A 19,042-nucleotide genomic window follows, 5' to 3' on the forward strand; every position below is an offset into this window, starting at 1 on the left:
ATCAGTGGTTTTGTGAAAAAAAAATGATGCCTTTTGGTTTCCCAAGTGAGTTTATGTATGTATTAACCTCTGTTCGAAGGTTAATATTTTTATATTTTGGCACTGTGCCATTAGATGGTTTATTGGAAAGCTATTTATTGCATTTGATTATGCATTGTGTTTTTCATTGTTGTGATTTATTAAAACCATAATTTGCAATGTTAATATGAAATGTATCCAAAGTCAACTCCAGCAAGAAGGCATAAAGTAAGAAAAGGTCTTCATTGTGTTGGCTTGTCTGGTTAGCTGCCAACACTCTAACTTGTTCAGTGTAAAATAGAAATTATTACTGTGAGGTTAGGAAACCTATGGTAAGGGTTTTGTTTCATTCAACAAAATGTATTGACATTTGGGGCGCCTGGGTGACTCAGTCATTAAGCGTCTGCCTTCAGCTCAGGTCATGATCCCAGGGTCTTGGGATTGAGCCCCACATTGGGCTCCCTGTTCAGCGGGAAGCCTGCTTCTCCCTCTCCCACTCCCCCTGCTGGTGTTCCCTCTCTCGCTGTCTCTCTCTCTCTCTGTCAAAAAATAAATAAAAACCTTTTAAAAAAATATTGACATTTAACAGTACATTGTTTGTTGCTAGCTCCTACCCTTCTGAAGAACAAGTATCATGTTACGTGCTTTATTATGTGTTCGATTTATTATATGATAGGTGCTTGATAACTGATCTTGATCCAGTGCCTGAAATACTCCCTAGCCCATGGTAGGTCCTTGGTTAATGTTTAATGATAATGAACAATGAAATGGCCTGTAAAAACCTTGAAGCTTTGGAGTAAATTTCCACCCTACTTTATAAAGAATTATGAAACTCTTCCAAACTCTTGCATTTATGAAATGCCTAAAGCACATCTTCAAAGCACAATCCCTAAAATGAGAGTTGATTGATATTTGGGGGAAATTGAAATACTATATATCTCTTTTAAGAATGTTTTTTACATGGTGACTATGTATCTATCATGTTGGTTTTCCACAAGAAATTACTGAAACACTCTTTCAATTATTTTTATTTTTGGTACTAATTAGGTAGTATTTCTTAAGGGTGTAACTTCATAAACTGAAAAATTGCATTTGCACGCTGTCTTTCATAGACCATTTCTCATTTAATTAAAAATCTTTTGTGAAAAGTAAAAATGTGGATTGGAAAGATAATTGTTGGGCCTCTGGGTGTTTTCTTTCCTTCTTTCTTGTATTTATTAAAGATTTCTTTGCCCCCCCCCCATTGTCCTCCGTATATTATTTGCTCAGTGCTAGTATATACACATAAAAGTGGTTTTGGAATTGCTAACTCCTTCCAACAAAATCACTAACCAGAGTACAATATTATATAGAGTTCTCTTTGTCTTTATCCTTAAAAAGTGTTTTCCAGAGTTATTTAGGTGAGTTTTTTCTAACAGTGTGGTTACATTGTCCGTTTGAAGCAGAGTTGAGTTGCTATTTGCATTTTGTTTTGAGTCATCAAAACACCTCCCCACCCCGACAAACGCATTCTGGTCGAAAGGAACTATTTATTTTTGAGGAGATGTGAAACATCCCCATGGTTCTGAGTCAGAACTATACAAAAGGACATACTCAGAGAACTGTCATTTCCCCAGATCTCCCTTCTTCTATCCTGTTTCTGCCCACCCTCTGTAGGTAACCAGTCTCATTAATTTCTAATTTATTGCTCTTACTTTTTGTGTGAATCTGCAGATGTATGCATATTTTCTCATGTCTTTTTTTTTTTTTTAAGATTTATTTATTTTAGAGAGAGAATGAGTCCATGTGTGGGGGTAGGGGCAGAGGCAGAGGGAGAGAGAATCCCAAGCAGACTCCCCGCTGAGCACAGAACCCCCACCCCCACCCCTACCCCAGGATCAGTCTCACAACCCTGAGATCATGACCTGAGCCAAAACCAAGAGTACAGCGCTTAAATGACTAAACCACCTAGGCACCCCTCAGATCTTCTTTCTTACATAAAGGGTGGCACACTCTAGATATTCTTTTGTGCTTTGATTTGATAATATAAATTCTTATATGATTTTATTGTCTCCTTGTTCTATAAATATATCCAGTTTATCCATGTAATATATCCAGGAGTCATTCCTTGTCCGTTCCTAGACCATGTCTAATTCTTTTTTGTACCTGCGTAGTACTCCACTGAGTGGATGTGTCCTAGTTTATTCAGCCATTCTCCTATGTCTGAACAATCGAGTTGTTTCCAGTATTTTGTAGTTACAAACTGCTGCAATGAATAGACCTGAGTGTATATATTTTAGGTTGGTTGTGTATCTTCAGGGTAAACGCACAAGAGTGAGATTAGTAGGTTAAAAGTAAGTGCATATGTTTTATTATTAGGTATCACTAAATTTCCCTCCAGAAAAGTTGTGTCTGTTTTTATTCCCACCAGCACTGTATGACATTGCCTGTGTCCCCACAGCCTTGTTAGGGAATGTGCTGTCCTACCTCCATATTTTCCCCAGTCTGATGGATGAAAATGGTATCGCTGCATTTTAATTCACATCTCTCTAAGTGAGATTGAACATCTTTTCACATGTTGAGGGCCATTTATATATCTTTGTCATGTGCTTTACTTTAAAGGGTTATATCTAATGTATATTTTGTTGTTAGATTATTCATCTCCAGCTTGCCAGGTTAGTAGCCCTTTATAGATTCCAGACATTAGTGTGACTTTTCTCTTTCAGATCTTCCATGGTGGCTTATTTTAATTCGGCAGAAAGCATTGGTGGGCAAACTTCCAGGAGACCATGAGGTCTGTAAAATTACCAAAATTGCTGTGCTATCACTTTCTGAGATGGAACCTCAGGATCTTGAGCTAGAGGTAAGGTGGAAGTCTCAGGAAATTTTATGGAAACTTGGTATAAATATAATAACAAATATGAGGATTTGGTCTAATAGGCCAAAATCATAATTTTAGAGCTGGATAATATTTTTAAAGTAATTTAATCCTGTGGTTTTCAAACTTCACTGTAGGAGTGGAAACTTTGTTTCAAAATCTGTGACATCCAGTATATCAGATGCATAAAAGTAGGGCTGCTTTGGTTGAGGTGGTGATGCAGGGGAGGGGATCCTTGAGTCCCTGCCTGCGTGGCCTCTACTGCCACTTTCTGCTTCCGGGGAGCCCTAGGACTCTGCATAGTGCAATTTGAAAACTCCTGATTTGGGGGAGAGAAGGGGTAGTCAAGAAGGTGAGATTTAACTTACTCTGTATCCTTTTTTTATCTCTATTTCTTGAAACTTTTCAAGCATATATTTCTTTTGTAATTTTTTAAAAGTTTTTGTTTGTTGTTTTAAAGAAAGAAACCACCGATCTAGTGCAATCTTTTAATTTTTTTTAAAAAAGATTTTATTTATTTATTTGAGAGACAGAGAATGAGAGAGAGCACATGAGAGGGGGGAGGGTCAGAGGGAGAAGCAGACTCCCTGCCGAGCAGGGAGCCCGATGCGGGACTCGATCCAGGGACTTCAGGATCATGACCTGAGCCGAAGGCAGTCGCTTAACCAACTGAGCCACCCAGGCGCCCAATCTTTTACTTTTTCAGGAGGGAACCAAGCCTACAATAGAGAGGCTTAAGGCTAAAATAATGAGATTTCCAAGGGCTAGTATTTTTTTTACCACACTGTACTGCCACCTGGTAGAAGTAACCCAGGAAAGCATTTTAGCATGTTTGCTATTGGTGCGGGTATTGGCATCTAGCACCCCTGCTCAGTCTCCCTCTACCTCTGCCCCTTACCCTCTTGTGTGCACGCATGCGCACGTGCTCTTTCTCAAATAAAATCTTTTTTTTAAGATTTTATTTATTTGACAGAGAGCACAAGTAGGCAGAGCAATGGGCAGAGGAAGAGGGAGAAGCAGGCTTCCTGCGGAGCAGGGAGCCCGATGTGGGCCTCGATCCCAGGACCCTGGGATCATGACCTGAGCCGAAGGCAGACGCTTAACCGACTGAGCCACCCAGGTGCCCTAAATAAATAAAATCTTAAAAAAAAAACCCCAAAAATACAAACTTAAGAGGACCCTGATACTCTCTTTATTACAGGAATCAAAAAAAGATTAGAGTACTTCATATTCTCCTTTATTGGTATTGGAGCTAGAACATTATTCATTATTGCTAATCCAGGACAAATAACTTAGGTAGCAGTTGGGCCTATTAAAAGCAGGTCTTTGTAGTTTTTGTTTGCATTTTATTGTAGGGAAGAGCAGCCAGACTAGCAAAAATTCTGTTAGTTTACTAAGCCAATAAATTTGTCATCAGTGTCTTTGGATGGCTTTGCTGACAAATTGAAAGATCAGCATGGCTTTCTGTCACCAATCTTTACCTTGAGGGGGAGCACCCCTTGGGCTGGCATTCTGGTCTGAGCATTAAGCCTGGGGACCCTGGTAGTTAGATTTGGAGCAGGCGACCAGCTTGTCTAGCACTTTATCCACCTGTCAGTCATCAGTTTGCACATTCGCACTCCCAGCCCTGGGGAACTGTACTGTCACTCCTCGTCCAGAGAAGCTTGGGACCTGTGTTGTATTTTTCAGGGAGGTTTTCTGATGCCCTTTTGCCCACTGATCGCTAACATTTTTGAGATTAGTAGCTGACTGTTGGATAAAGCTGCGGGGGTGGGGGAGTGGTTAGAAAATGACATTTACATGGAATGTTTAAGCACAAAAATGTGAATATTATAAAAAATTGAAGGTTTTCATTTTTCACATTTTAAAAAAAAAAATATTTATTTATTTATTTGTCAGAGAGAGCGAGAGAGCACAAGCAGGGGGAGCGGCAGGCAGAGGGAAAAGCAGGCTCCTTTGCCTAGCAAGGAGCCCGATGCAGGGCTCCATCCCAGGACCCTGGGATCCGGACCTGAGTTGAAGGCTGATGCTCAACCAACTGAACCACCCCGGCATCCCAACATTTTTCTGTCTTGATACTCTCAAGTAAAACAGATTATCTTTAAATGAAAACGAGATTTCCCCCCATATGAGATAATTGAGTATTTTTACAGCACTGTTGGACCGTATAAACTATAGGGCTTATCATGGGGCATTGAGGGTGTGGTTCATGTTAAGAGTTGAAAATACGTAATGATCCTTGTTGATTGGGGAATAACATGACCTAGAGAAAATATTTCCAGATGCTATTTTAGTGAATAGTTTGGCACACCTTTCTCTCAAAAGATTATCATTTTAGAAATTTGCACTTAAGCCTTTTCCCCTTCTTTTAATCCTGTTTTATGTAGAAGCACTTTCCAACAGTGAACAATGGGAGGAAGGGCAAAGAACATCTATGTTGAAATCATGAATTGCTTGCTTATTTTCTGACATGTTAATTTAAATCTTTGGGATCTTTATTTCAATTTCCATATAAATCCATTTAAGAAGAGGTTTTAGAAGCTTGATAATTTTTGTTATTTCTTTTTTTTTTTTGGTGTAGTAAATTGTAAATGAGAAGGGAAAAAACCCACAACTTAGAAATAATCGTTCTCCATATCCTAGTGAATTTTAACGGTTATTTACATTTGCTCTTTGAAGGAACAATGTTACTTTCAAATTTTCAGAATAGTTTTCATTTTTTGCATTTTACATATTTTTCCTACTTAGCTCCTGTTATTTTTTCATAAACATACATATCTTATGCACATGAAGAGATTTTTTTTAAACAAAACCAAGTCTTCTATTTCTTTCTACATCTTTCTAATTTGGCTGTCTGTATATCGCTTTCAGTGTTCTCACCCTTGCCCAGCAGGGCCCTCGGGCTCTTTAGTGTGGTCACTGTCCTCAGATTTGCTAGGGCCTAGTCTGTCTTCTGTAATTGGGAGCAGAAGCAATCTTATTCCAGAGGCTGGAATTAATAGATTTTCTAGTTTTCTGCCTTAGTTGCCTTTTTACCTCAAGTATAAGGCTTGTTTGCCAATTAAAAAAAAAAAAATTCACATACCATACAGTTCACCCATTTGCAGCATATAATTCAGTGGCTTTCAGTATATTCAGTTTTGTGACCCTCACTGCGATTGGTTTAGAACATATGCACGTAGTTTCTCCATGAAGAAACCCTGTGCTCATTGGCAGTCACTCCTCCTTTCTCTCCAAACCCCAGCTCCTTCAGTCCTAGGCAAGCTCTGATCTATTTTCTCTCTAAATTTGCCTCTTCTGAACATTTCTTATAAATGGAATCCTATAATATGTGGCCTTTTGTGACTGGCTTTGTTTTATTTAGCACAGTGTTTTCAAGGTGCATGCTGGCTAATTCGTATATAGCGTACTTAATTTACTGTTTCATCGCATTGTGTGGATCCATTGCATTTTATCTATCCATTCATCAGTTGATGGATATTTGATTGTTTTCACTTTTTGGCTGTGATGAATAATTCCGTGAACATTTGTGCACAAGTTTTTGGTGAACACTTGTTTTCATCCCCCTCTAGGGCGTCCACCTAGGAAAGGAATTGCTGGGTCGTATGGTAACTCTATGTTTAACCTTTTGAGGAACTGCCAGACTGTTTTTCAAAGCAGTGTGCCATTTTAAAAAATGATTTATACAAGGGTATGAAGAATCCATGGGGTTCAAAGAGATGAGAACATAGATGTTCTTTCTTTTGAGAAAACATCCTTTAAAGTTTTATAGGCTCTGTCCCATGTCTGCATATTTTATTTGCTATATCTCATTGCCTTAATAGATAACTGCATCACTTTCCATATTTGGTTTCCCTTTAGACATCTGTATAAAATTTTAGCTCCAGATGCATAGATACTAACTTTTAAAGTAAAATCATTTATTTCCCTTTCCTTAAACAGCCACAGCAACATCCCTTAATCTTGGTTGTGAAACGTAAGTTGCTAGAGTAATAGAAAAACTAGGGGAGCATCATGGTACTTGTGGTGGTTTTCTTTTTGAGATCGTGTGTATCAAAGTTGTGATAAGGGCCTAAGCACATGCTGCACAGAACTGGCTGGGCATCTGGAAAAGGGAAGGTGATCCCACTATCAATGCTGTATGTTGCAATCCCAAGAGCTCTGTCTAAACAAAGCATCTTTGGACTGGATGTGATCCCAAGAAGTTATTTTCTCTATCCTTGTTTTTTAGTAGGACTAAATTTAACCCTTTTAGGATTAAGGAGTGTACTTGTTGTGACAAACACTGGTTGATTATAATAAAAACTTAAAAAAAAAATGGTAACCTGCTTTAAAAAAAATGTAACCCTTTAAAAAATGATAGTGGTCTATACTTTTCTAAAGGTAGCTACATGGAAGATTCTAAAATATTTATTGAATTGTTTAAAGTAAATTTAAATCTCTATTTAGAAAAACTGCTTTTAAGTCACAGAAATAGACTTCCAGATTAAGCTGGTACTGTGAGTTTGGGCTCTGCTATACAGATCACAGTCCTTATCTGAAAAATTGGAGGCCATATTTATCTTAGAATTCAGGATTTTAGGGTTTTCAAAAGGCTATTCCTTGTATTCCATATATACTCAGTGAGTCTGGGCATTACCCCATAATACAACACATTAATATTTCCTGAAGAATCATAAGACTATTCATACTAAGGGATATAAAGGATGACTATCAATAGCCTCATATCTGTTCGGAGCATATTTGGCCATTAAATGAATTTGTAACAAACTTAAAAAATGAACTTGCAGGTTTCAGAGATTTTTAAATTGGGGGGTTGTAGATAAGGAAGTTAAGGGATATTGGTATTGGGCTGTGTTCCAAGCCCAGGAGGGGGATAATTTTTGTTTGTTTGTTTTGTTTGTTTGTTTAAAGAAAGAAAAAGGAAAAAAAAGAAAAAAACATTGCCAGGCCTAGAGATAAGTAGTATCTTCATGGACCATACATGGGCAGTAGATTGAACTGACACCCTAGGCTTCCTGGGTTCTGGGTCTAGAATCAGGGAGTGGGAGCAGGAAGTTTGGCCCTTGCACAGTAAAGGGAACTTAAAAGGGCTACAGGGGAGATGCGGGCCTGGAACCATGCTCAGTGCTGGAAGTCTGGTCCTGGAGTGTGACTCCCCAGCTCACGAGAGGAAGCTTGTTAGGTTGTCTGCTCTATGTGGGATAATCATGCATAAAGAATTCTCCTGTCTGTTAAGCTAGTAGCACCTGCCTTGAGAAATACTGATCTGGGCAAAAGATAAGGATATGAATGAACACACCAGCAATCAGCATGAGGTAGTTGGGGTTGATAGGAGAGATACTAGGGGAGAATAATGGAAAATGACACTTGGTTTCTTGCTTAAGGGATCCAGTAGATAGTGTCGTCAGTGAGATTGGGCAACCAGAGGAAAAACAAGATTTGGGAAACAAATGTTGATCAGTTTTGGGAAAGCTGAATTTGAGGGACTAGGGTGTAAGTAGCTGGGAGATGTTTTATTTTTATATCATGAACTCAGAGCAAAAGAGTGGCATTAAAAATGTGTAGTTAAAACATACTGGTAGTTGTTAAAATGAGGAGAGAGGACAGTGTTTTCTAGACTGCATGAAGAAGGGGAAGAGAGCTAAGGGCAGAATATTGGGGAAACCACTGTTTTTAGAGACAGAAAGAGAGGCCAACAAAGACTGAGAAGGAGCAGTCAGAGGTGGGGGAAGAGCCCAGAGTTGTGGGGACCAGAGGAAGAGACCACAGGAGTGATTGGTTAGTGTCCTGTTCTTAGAGATAAGGTTTATCGTCTTTGGAGTTGAGGAGGTCCTTGTTTTACTCTGCCCGAGTGGTCCCATTGGGCTTTCACTCTTTGACCTACCCCAACCAGACCATGTTCTCACAAATGACTGTGACACCGTTTGTACCCTGCTAACTCATAGGAGATTCTAGGGTTGAGGAATGGATTAAAAAAATACACGTTCTTGTAAACTCGAACAGTGTTAAAAGATGGTAGGAACAGAGGAGAGAGGAATGAATGAAGGGAAGGTCCTGGTCCTAGAGGGGACACAGCAGGAAACTAGCCTTGCAGAGAAAAAGGGACTCCCCTCCTTCTGAGAGTGAGGAATGCCTGGGTGCAGACAGGATGTGGATATGCTGCTACAAGGTTAATTTAGAATAGCTAGGTCTTGAGCATCGGCTTTGAAACATTCCTGGGGGAAATTTTGCTGGCTTGAATACTCTTAAGGAATAACTATGTCTGACAAATGCATAATATCCTGTTTAAGAAATTAAAATTGCAACAGTCTATAACTAGGTTTGGGCATGTTTTCAATTTCTTTAAGAGTGTTATTAATATGAATAGATAATTACTAACATTCTATATAAAAATTGCCAACCAACAGTTGCTCAGTGTTGCAAGCAGGGGGGCAGGGGACTAATGGGAGAGCCTCTTTTTAAAACTGCTTCTTGGGGTACCTGGGTGGCTCAGTTGGTTAACTGTCTGCCTTCAATTCAGGTCATGATCCCAGGGTCAGCTCATCATCAGCCCCTGCTCAGTGGGGAGCCTGCTTCTCCCTTTCCCCCCTGCTCGCGCTCTCTCACTATCTCTCTCTCAAATAAATAAATAAAATCTTAAAAAAAAAAACAAAAACAAAACTGCTTCTCTACTTCCCCAGTGATTCTGCCCCAATGAAGATGGGGGTGTAAGATATATTCATGGAAGATGGGGAGTGACTTTTTTGCAGGACTACTTATATGCATGCCTTGCGTATGAATGGAGGTTACCATTTGTATTTTAGCATCAGAGATTATTAATTCATTTAACAAATATTTCTTGAGACCTCCTATTCCAGGTACTACTAAGGCACTAGAGATACAGGAATCAACAAAACAAACATGTCTGCCCTTATAGAGCTTCCATTATAATGGGGGGAGGACAGACAATAAACATCAGCATAATAATTATGTAGTATGTTGGGAAGTAATATATGTGATGGGAAATAAAAGTTGGGCAGAGTAAGGGTGGTGGGGGGAGTGCCCAGGGTGGAGATTGTGGTAGGAGGTCTGGGGAGAGGGTGTGTGGGCAGAGAGGACAGCTAGGACCAAGTCCCCGAGGTGGAAGCGTTGTTGATGTGTTGAGGAGCAGCAAGGAGGCCAGTGTGGATGCAGTGGAGTAAGCAAGGGGAGGAAAGTGGTAGGAGGTGAAGGCCGTGGAGGGAAGATGAGCATCTGGTTTTGGACGTGTTGAGTTTGAGATGCCTGGTGGAAATTCAAATAGAAATGCTGGGATTTGTGAATCTAGAATTTTGGGAGAGAGCTGGGTTGGAAATATCCATTTGGGAAGGAGAAGTTAGCATATAGAAGATACCTGAATCCATGAGATTGGGTGAAGTCACTGAGGGAGTGAATGTAGTTAGAGAAGAGGGTCAAGACCTGAACCTCATGGTGGCCAAGACATTAAGAACTCAAATGGTTGGAAAGGAACCAGTAAAAGAGATAAGGGAGACCAGGGAAAGCCAAGTGCACGGTGTATCAGGATGAGGGAGTAACGAACTGTGTCAGATGCTACTGAGAGGTTAAGAAAAGGACCAAGAGGCCACCATTGGGCTTAGCAAAGGGGAGGCCATTGGTCCCAGTGAAGACAGCAGTAGTAAGGGGTTGGGGGCAGTGAGGCGTACGAAGGAATAGGACACTAGCTGGCAGAGGAGGAGGCGTCAAGTGAAGATACATCACTGTGTTTCTCTGCTGATGGGAGGTGCCCCGTGCAAGGCGGGGAGGAGAGAGCTGCTAGAGCGGTGTCCGTTTGCTTCGTTCTCGCCTCCCCTATCAGCTTGAGATGTTGTTAGTTTTGCTTACTTTTGGGGAAATCGTTAGCTCCGTTTTGGCAACACGACTGTGCGTGACTTCATCTTTAGTCCCCTTGTGTTCACTGGTAGAGCAGGAATGGCATAAAGTTGTAATCAGGTAGCAAAGCCCATGTGAATAGAGGTTTTGGTGGCCATAATTTTGAAAAGGCTGTAGGATCTGTAAGATTCCATTCTGTCTGAATACAGTCTAATTATCAGTCTCTACTTCCAGTTTCTCCCCAGCTTTATTGAGGGATAATTGACAGAATTGTCCACTTCCAAATTTGATAGAACAGGAATGCCTTTCCCCTTTTTATTCAATTTATAATCAAAGTTTGAACTAGCTGTTGTTCTTCTCATTAAGATTTTTTATCCTGTTTACCATCTAGTAATAATGATTTAGTAAGTAAGACACCAATTATAATAGGCATTTAGTAACTGTTCTTAATGAGAGTCTACCACTTAGTGTAGTTATACAACCAGTGTGTTGAAAAAATGGAATTAGTCTGGATGTGGTTAATAGAATCTTTGTGTACCTTTCAGAATATTTGCTTTGTGTGTTGAGCCGCATGAAATTATATGTAAAACCCTTGACTTTAACCAGGTAGCCGCCTTTAGAACCTCTGTGCGCTTCAAGGTCTTAACACATTCCCATCCTCTTCCTCATCCTTGTCAGTTGGACTGCACATTTCCTGCAGCCTCTACTTACTGCTTCTTCAAATTTAACTAATCTGTGGTCCCAAAGTATGTTTTCATGCTGATTCCATTAGTGTGTGTGAGGATAGGAGGAGAAAGAGTGGTTGAAATGTCCAGCTTTTAAGATTCCCAGTAGAGCAGACTCTTGACATCGTCACAACCAAAACACTCAGTTAACTAGCATGAATGAATGTTTAGCACAGATAGCTGTAAAACCATGCCCCTGGAGCATAGCAAATGTGTATTTTGCAATATTTTTAATGTTAGATGCCGATTTTCAGAGCATTAATAAACCCTAACCAGAGATTTTATTCTTCAGTTGTACTGGATAAGAACTTACTGTAATTATGACCCTAACCTGAGTTTCCCGCCCCTAAATCCTAAGGATATCCTGTCCTGTGTTCTTTGCTTATCCTCTGCGGTAGCTTTCTAATCCTTGAAACCATAGCTGTGCTTTCTATGATCAGCTGTCTCCTTGGTCATTTTACTAATAAGACTTGAGGTTTTCTTTTGACCAAAGTGCATGAACAGTAGCAGCCCCTTCTGCACGCATACCTGAACATCTAACAAGCCGATATTAGTAACAATGAATTTTCTTTCTCTTCCTAATTATTTAGCTCTGTAAGAAGCATCATTTTGGAATTAACAAGCCAGAGAAGATTGTACCATCTCCCGATGACTCAAAGTTTCTACTGAAGACCTTTACACATATTAAATCCAATGTGTCTGCTCCTAATAAAAAGAAAGTAAGAGTTTAATTGATATGTGCTTGGAATTCATCTTGGATTAGTTTTAAATTGAAGGGTAATTTTCTTCCCAGTAAACTTGTTTTCAAACTGCTCATCCTGTGAAAGCACTATCTGTGCGTGGTCCTTGGGATTATTTTCACTTCTGTTCTAGGAAGTTGGGTATTATCCACGTGATGCTGTACATTGAATTCCTGCAGTAATAGTAGATTAATTTCTTATAGGTTAAGGAAAGTAAAGAAAAGGAGAAGTTGGAGAGGAGATTACTTGAGGAGTTGCTGAAGATGTTCATGGACTCAGAGTCCTTTTACTATAGTTTGACCTATGACCTGACCAATTCGGTGCAGAGGCAAAGCGCTGGGGAGAAGGACCCCCGTCCCCTCTGGCAGAAGGTACTTCTCTCATAGCTCAGAGCAGAACGATTTATGGACCCGTTTGGCTTCTATAGGAAAACTCAGACAACATGTTTCTGAACTGTTCATTCTCTGCCTTTTCCAGGTTGATGACCGATTTTTTTGGAATAAATATATGATACAAGATCTTACTGAGATTGGTGTGAGTAATTGTTTCTAAAATATCCTCAGGAGTTATAGTTGTTAAGCAAATATTTTAAAATTGTATTAAAACGAATTAAAAATCTCACTAAAATGGGGTGCCTCAGTTGGTAGAGCATGTGACTCTAGATCTCAGGGTTGGGAGTTCGAGCCCCACGTTGGGTGTGCAGCCTACTTTAAAAAGCGGTTTTTTTGGTTGTTTTTTTTTTTTTTTTTAAGATTTTATTTATTTGACAGAGAGTTAGCGAGAGCAGGAACACAAGCAGGGGAGCGGGAGAGGGAGAAGCAGGCTTCCCGCTGAGCAGGGAGCCCGATGTGGGACTCGATCCCAGGACCCTGGGATCATGACCTGAGCCGAAGGCAGACGCTTAACGACTGAGCCACCCAGGCGCCCCTGTTTTTTGTTTTTTTAATTCAAAAATCTCACTAAAATGTTTTCCCCTCTAGAATGGGAATCGTTTAGTTAGGAAAGCCAAGGCATTATTTAAGGCAATTCACAACTCCACTGCCTAGCCACAGGCCTAGCTTTTTAGCAGGTTCCCATAGGATAGAAGTAATTTCAGGCTGCAGAACTAATGTCCATAGAGTTCCTATGACAGACAGGTTTTGTTTGTACTCATTCGAAATGTTGAAGCCCAATTTTCCTTTAATGATACCAGTCATTTAACTTTCCTGTCTCATCTGGGAATCTCGAAGGACATTCTAGTACTTGAACCAGGGAAGACAGGGAATATGGTGAGATTATTGCATGAGGTTCCTTCCAGTGTAATGATTACGTTGTTCCTTTACTCTGTCACGTATGTCAAAGAGTTACGACCGTCCGAGGACAGTTCATTCACTCAGTCCACGAATATGTATGGAAGGCTTGCTGTGTGCCAGTTAGTTTTGGACACAAAGTGGGCAAATAGCTGAATGGGTAACATCTTTTCATTAACTTTTCAAAAATCTCAAACCTTTTTTTCTCCTTTCTCTCTCTCCCCCTTGGCGGTCGTTAGTATAAATGATTTTGACTTTAGCATTGTCTACCACTAGATATCTATCATGTGCTCGCCTTTTTATGAGGCTGATCAAACTATGACCACTGAAATTCAGTGACGGGGAGAAAAATAAAGGTGACTATAATGGGAATTTTTGCTCTTTGCTGACATACTGAGTTCTAATATGTTTGGCAGAGTTTTTGTCAGACACTTGGAATTACCATTAAAACTGATGACTTGGGGGAGAGGCAGCATTTGGCGGTGTGCATTTCTCTTTTCCTGTCACGGGTTTTGCATGATTGCTAGAACAAAAATACAAATAATGCGGATGGTGGTAAGAATAATGAATGCAAATAGACCCTTCACTTCACAATTTTCAATTCTAACCACCTTCCTAAGATCTAAGATCCTATCTGCATGCTCCATAAAACAAAACAAAACCATGAGACAGATCCTGGCTTATGTGGCTCTGGATGGTGAGGTGGGTTTGAAGGTCATGCCAAGGTTAAGGCTGGATACACTTGTGGAGATGGGAGAGAAAGAGAGAGAACAACGGCCTGGAGCACTTCTTACCCTTTACTGTTCCTGCAGACAATCAGCTGGGAAATTGGAGTACTCTTAGCCTAAAAGGCACAGAAGGGGACATGTCTAAGTGTAATTAACACTCTCCTAATTATGTTGGGTGACTTTGTAAAATAAGATACTTATGGAAAGGGTTTTTTTGTTTTGGTTCATTTACTATGTGGATTTTAGCTTGGCAAGGCAAGTTTTTTTTTTTCCTAAACTAGAAAATAGAGTCAGTCTTCTGTGCTCATAATAAGGTAATCAGAGTTGGTTGTATTTTTTTTTTAAAGATTTTATTTATTTATTTGAGAGAGAGAATGAGATAGAGAGAGCATGAGAGGGGGGAGGGTCAGAGGGAGAAGCAGACTCCCCGCTGAGCAGGGAGCCCGATGCGGACTCGATCCCAGGACTCCAGGATCATGACCTGAGCCGAAGGCAGTTGCTTAACCAACTGAGCCACCCAGGCGCCCTGGTTGTATTTTATTAAAGCCTTGATGCAATGGGGAGTTAAAAAAAATCAACCTATACGTTGTTTTTTTGTTTCTGTTTCTCCTGTGCCAACGGGAATAATCACAATAGCTACATTTGTTAAACGCTTATGATAGGGTGCCTGGATGGCTCAGTCGTTAAGCGTCTGCCTTCGGCTCAGGTCATGATCCCGGGGTCCCGGGATCGAGTCCCACATCGGGCTCCCTGCTCGGCGGGAAGCCTGCTTCTCCCTCTCCCACTCCCCCTGCTTGTGTTCCTGTTCTCGCTATCTCTCTCTGTCAAATAAATAAAATCTTTAAAAAAAAAAAAATGCTTATGATAAGGGAGGAGCTAAACCAAACCCTTTTTACATTTTACTCATTCACACAGCCTAATAAGGTAATAGTTTCTCCTATTTCTCAAAGCAGGATGTTGAGGTATGGTGAAGTTAAGTGATTTACCTGAGTGAGTAAGTGGTGGAGCTTGAATTTGTTACCCAGGCAGTGTGGTGTCTATGTTGTGGGCCCTCTCAGGCAGCTTTTTTTTTTTTTTTTTTTAGAGAAATCTCTGCACCCAACGTGGGCCTTGAACTCATGACCCCGAGATCAAGAGTCATGTGCTCTATCAACCAAGTCAGCCAGGCACCACTCAGGCGGCTCTTTTTTAATTGATCACCATAGAGAAAAGGAAAGGCTCTCCCCTTTGTCCTCCTCCCTCCCTCCTTCCTGCTGTCCTCCAATAAACAAGAAACATGGTTAAAAAATAGAAGGTTTCTGCTTCTCGTAAACTCACAAATACGTGCTAGCTTCTGTTTGGGTTTAAGCAAGCAGCAGTGCTCTATAGAAGAGAAACAACATGATGCTCATATTGTTTTCAGACACCAGACGTGGACTTTTGGATTATCCCCATTATCCAAGGTTTTGTGCAGATTGAAGAACTTGTGGTTAATTATAATGAATCATCTGATGATGAGAAGAGCAGCCCAGAGACCCCCCCTCAGGAGTCCACATGTGTAGATGACATTCACCCACGATTTCTAGTGGCTCTCATTTCACGCCGAAGTAGGCACAGAGCAGGTGAGTAGAGGGCTGAAATCATGTGCAAGTTAAATTCAGATGAGAATGGTAAAGCTGCAGATGTGTTGAGATGCTAATGACAATAATGGATTTGGAAACATAATTGGCTTCAAAGTGCTCAGTGACTCTAAATAGTGTGATGTAATTGGGGACCAATTTCTGGAGGGAGGTGAATGGGGGAGAGTTAACAAAAGCAGAAAGAAAAGGAGGTATATATATGGAGAAGAAAAGAGAGTCACTTGAGATATGCTTCTAAATACCATTGTTCCCACTGACAGCCTGTATTACGGTAATAAATCCTTCCTGAGTGCTAGCACCCTTGGGAACACCCTTCCCTTTCAGTTCACAGAAAGTATCTTCACTTCAACTTTTAAAAAACAATGATGCATATAGTTATGAGTTTTGGGGAACTTGTTACTGTTCTGCCTGGCAGTTGCACATTAGATCCTTCAAGCTATCCTGAAAGATGTGCTTGGTTAAGAAGCATATCTGATCAGACTAAATCATTTTTTTTTAATGTTGTTGTTTTCTGTTTTAATTGTCTTTTAGGAATGCGTTATAAACGGAGAGGAGTGGATAAAAATGGGAATGTTGCAAATTATGTGGAAACTGAGCAGTTAATTCATGTTCATAATCATACTTTGTCATTTATTCAAACACGAGGCTCTGTGCCTGTCTTCTGGAGCCAGGTCGGGTATCGATACAATCCACGACCCCGGCTGGACAAAAGTAAGCTTGTCAGTTACTCGGTTTGCAAATGAGGATTTCGGAGAGAATATTTTTTTAAATATTTATAGGTTTGGATTTGCTGGGCTAGATACTTCATTTAAAACAATAACCCATGGTGAAATTTAGTGGTGATAGAGTATTTGCAAGAGGAATGATGATTGTTGACAATCTAAGTAAGTTATTTAACAATAAAAAACTCCCTAACAATAGAGTAAAACATAGCTTATTTCACAGATTTTAAACCGTTGTTTCCTTGGAGAATACTTTCTTAAATGCTTACTTTTGGAAAAGGGTGAATGTAGTCAATATTAATAAAAGTAGGAAATATCTAAAGATGGCATCTACAAAAAATAGGTAAGATGCCTTTACTCAGATGTCTCACTGTGAAAGGTTTGTTGTTGTTTTAAATATTGAGGATTTAATTTCTTCTAGTATTTTAACTGTAGCCTAGGAATAGCAAAGTCATGTCAGTCTAATCAGATTACTCAGTGAGGTTGATTTTAAAAATTGTTTACAGAATATTTTTCTCTCAAAACTTAATATATATTTGTGAAAATCCAGTAAACCTTCATTTTTTAACATTCATATTTGTAGAAGGGTTTTAGTCTCTTATTATAAACTGCCTGGAACCCTTTCTAACAATAGGCTGGATGCATGAACAGTAAAGGTCCTGGTTTCCTAGTGTGCGCTTCCAATGTAGTTCAGTTCAGTCTGATTAGGGGAAAAGGAATCCGAGATCTTTGGCTTTGCATTTTATTTTAAAATACTGGTTTTGGACCATCTTAGTTACATTTGGTTGTCAATAAATTATTGAAACGTTAAAGTAAAGATGGAATAGACACTAATTTCTGCCTCAAATGTTAGAAAGAAAAATAGATTTTGTATCACTTCTTTGTAGGTGAAAAGGACACTGTTGCGTATTTCTGTGCCCATTTCGAAGAACAACTGAAAATTTACAAAAAACAGGTGGGCTTTGATCTGTAGTAATAAAATGTTCCTTCATATTCAGCTATGGTTATGTATCTGTTTCTTTAAATTTCATGAAAATAACAATGTACTATTTGTAATAAAGCAAAATGGCATCTTGTCATGAAGTTGAAGAATAAGCTAAGAGTATTTTCAATATTCTTAAAGATGAATTATCACTGAATCAGCTACTTTAGACTGTTTTTAGATATCAGTCTGTCAGTTAGTTATTACAGGCCAAGAAGTATCTAGAGAAGAAATGAATAGAATGAACCACCTATAGTTCTGCCTTCTGAAGATAACAATTTGATATGTATCTCTCAATATCTTTTTTTCTCTGCCCATCTTTCTTATGTATTCATATGAGGAATGTGATCATATAGACTAAAATCAAGTGAAAACTCTTAAGTAAAATTCCAAGTTCAATAAGATGACCAGATTTCAGGTATGAGATTCATATAGAATAATCAGTAAGTCTTACCCATGAGCAATGACCAGTCTGAATGTGTAATGTTATAGGATGCATTTTTCTAACAGCAACAACAACAAAATAACCTAATAAACATACAAAAAAGGTAGCATGTGTATGGAGGCGGGAAGTGGGAGAAAGAATCACTAAAAACACAAAAGAAAACCTGAATAAATGGAGAGAAAATACCATGTTCCCGGAAGGAAGGACTAATACTGAATAGATGTCAGTTCTTCCAAAAGTAATCTATAAGTTTTGTGCAATCCTTGGAAAGAAAGGCTGAGCAGGAAAATAAAAAGTAAATCCTCAGATTGAAAAAAAGTATAAAGTTTGATAATAAGAGATAAAGGCAGGTAATTGGGGAAATGAGAACTCTCACACATTGCTAGTGGAAACAAGTTGGTACAGCTGTTATAAATGGTATTATCAATCAAAAGAAAATATGCTTAGACTGTTAGTCCAGTAGTTTTGCTTTTTGATATCTATACTGTATATTATATATAGAAATCATTTCCAGGTGGATGTGGATCTGAATGTGAAAAGTTAAACCATAAACCTTTTAAAGGAAAATATAGAAGGTCTTTTTTTTTTTTTTTTTTCCCTTTTTAAAAGCCCAAGGCCTTAGTCCAGCCTCTCTTTGGTGCCCCAGAACATCTTTTTGACCTCGGGTCTTAATCAGGACTTAAAAAGTGCCAACCAATACCTCAGTCTCTTTTTGAGTTAGCTAACCCAATCATCTATGAGCTCTCAATTTGAAATTTATCTATGATTTCTAGGGTCAGACTTTAGAATATGAAGGCCTAATTAAAGTAATGCCTACCCACTTGCTTTCAGGGAGACCACACCACTCTTACTTGAGAAATCTTTGTATGTTTGTATAATTGATCAAACTTGACCAAGTTTGATCAGTTTTGCTGCTGATCCCATAGAAACTAACATATGCAATTAAATGTTAAAAATAAATAAAATAAAAATTAAAAAACGTAAAAAAATAAAAAGCACTAACCATAATAAAAGTATTGATACATTTGACTTTACTAAATTTTTAACTTTTATTGAAATTTTATCA

At 39.2% G+C, this 19,042-nt stretch overlaps 1 protein-coding gene across 5 annotated transcripts in view; it reads left to right on the forward strand.

Annotated features, from left to right (window-relative positions):
- INPP5F (inositol polyphosphate-5-phosphatase F) overlaps nt 1-19,042 on the forward strand; it is an 80,728-nt gene that overhangs the window by 33,390 nt on the left and 28,296 nt on the right. For 2 of the 5 annotated variants that reach the window (XM_035030263.1, XM_035030288.1), the window contains exons 3-9: nt 2,724-2,860; nt 12,042-12,170; nt 12,395-12,562; nt 12,669-12,725; nt 15,611-15,809; nt 16,359-16,538; nt 17,437-17,504. In XM_035030263.1, coding sequence (XP_034886154.1) covers nt 2,724-2,860; nt 12,042-12,170; nt 12,395-12,562; nt 12,669-12,725; nt 15,611-15,809; nt 16,359-16,538; nt 17,437-17,504 — 938 coding nt within the window. The other 3 variants (XM_035030272.1, XM_035030314.1, XM_035030282.1) reach the window with 3 other exon arrangements.

This window comes from Mirounga leonina, unplaced genomic scaffold (genome assembly GCF_011800145.1).
Source record: "Mirounga leonina isolate KUSES-001 unplaced genomic scaffold, KU_Mleo_1.0 Mir_114, whole genome shotgun sequence".
In the NCBI taxonomy this organism is placed as follows: Eukaryota; Metazoa; Chordata; class Mammalia; order Carnivora; family Phocidae; genus Mirounga; species Mirounga leonina.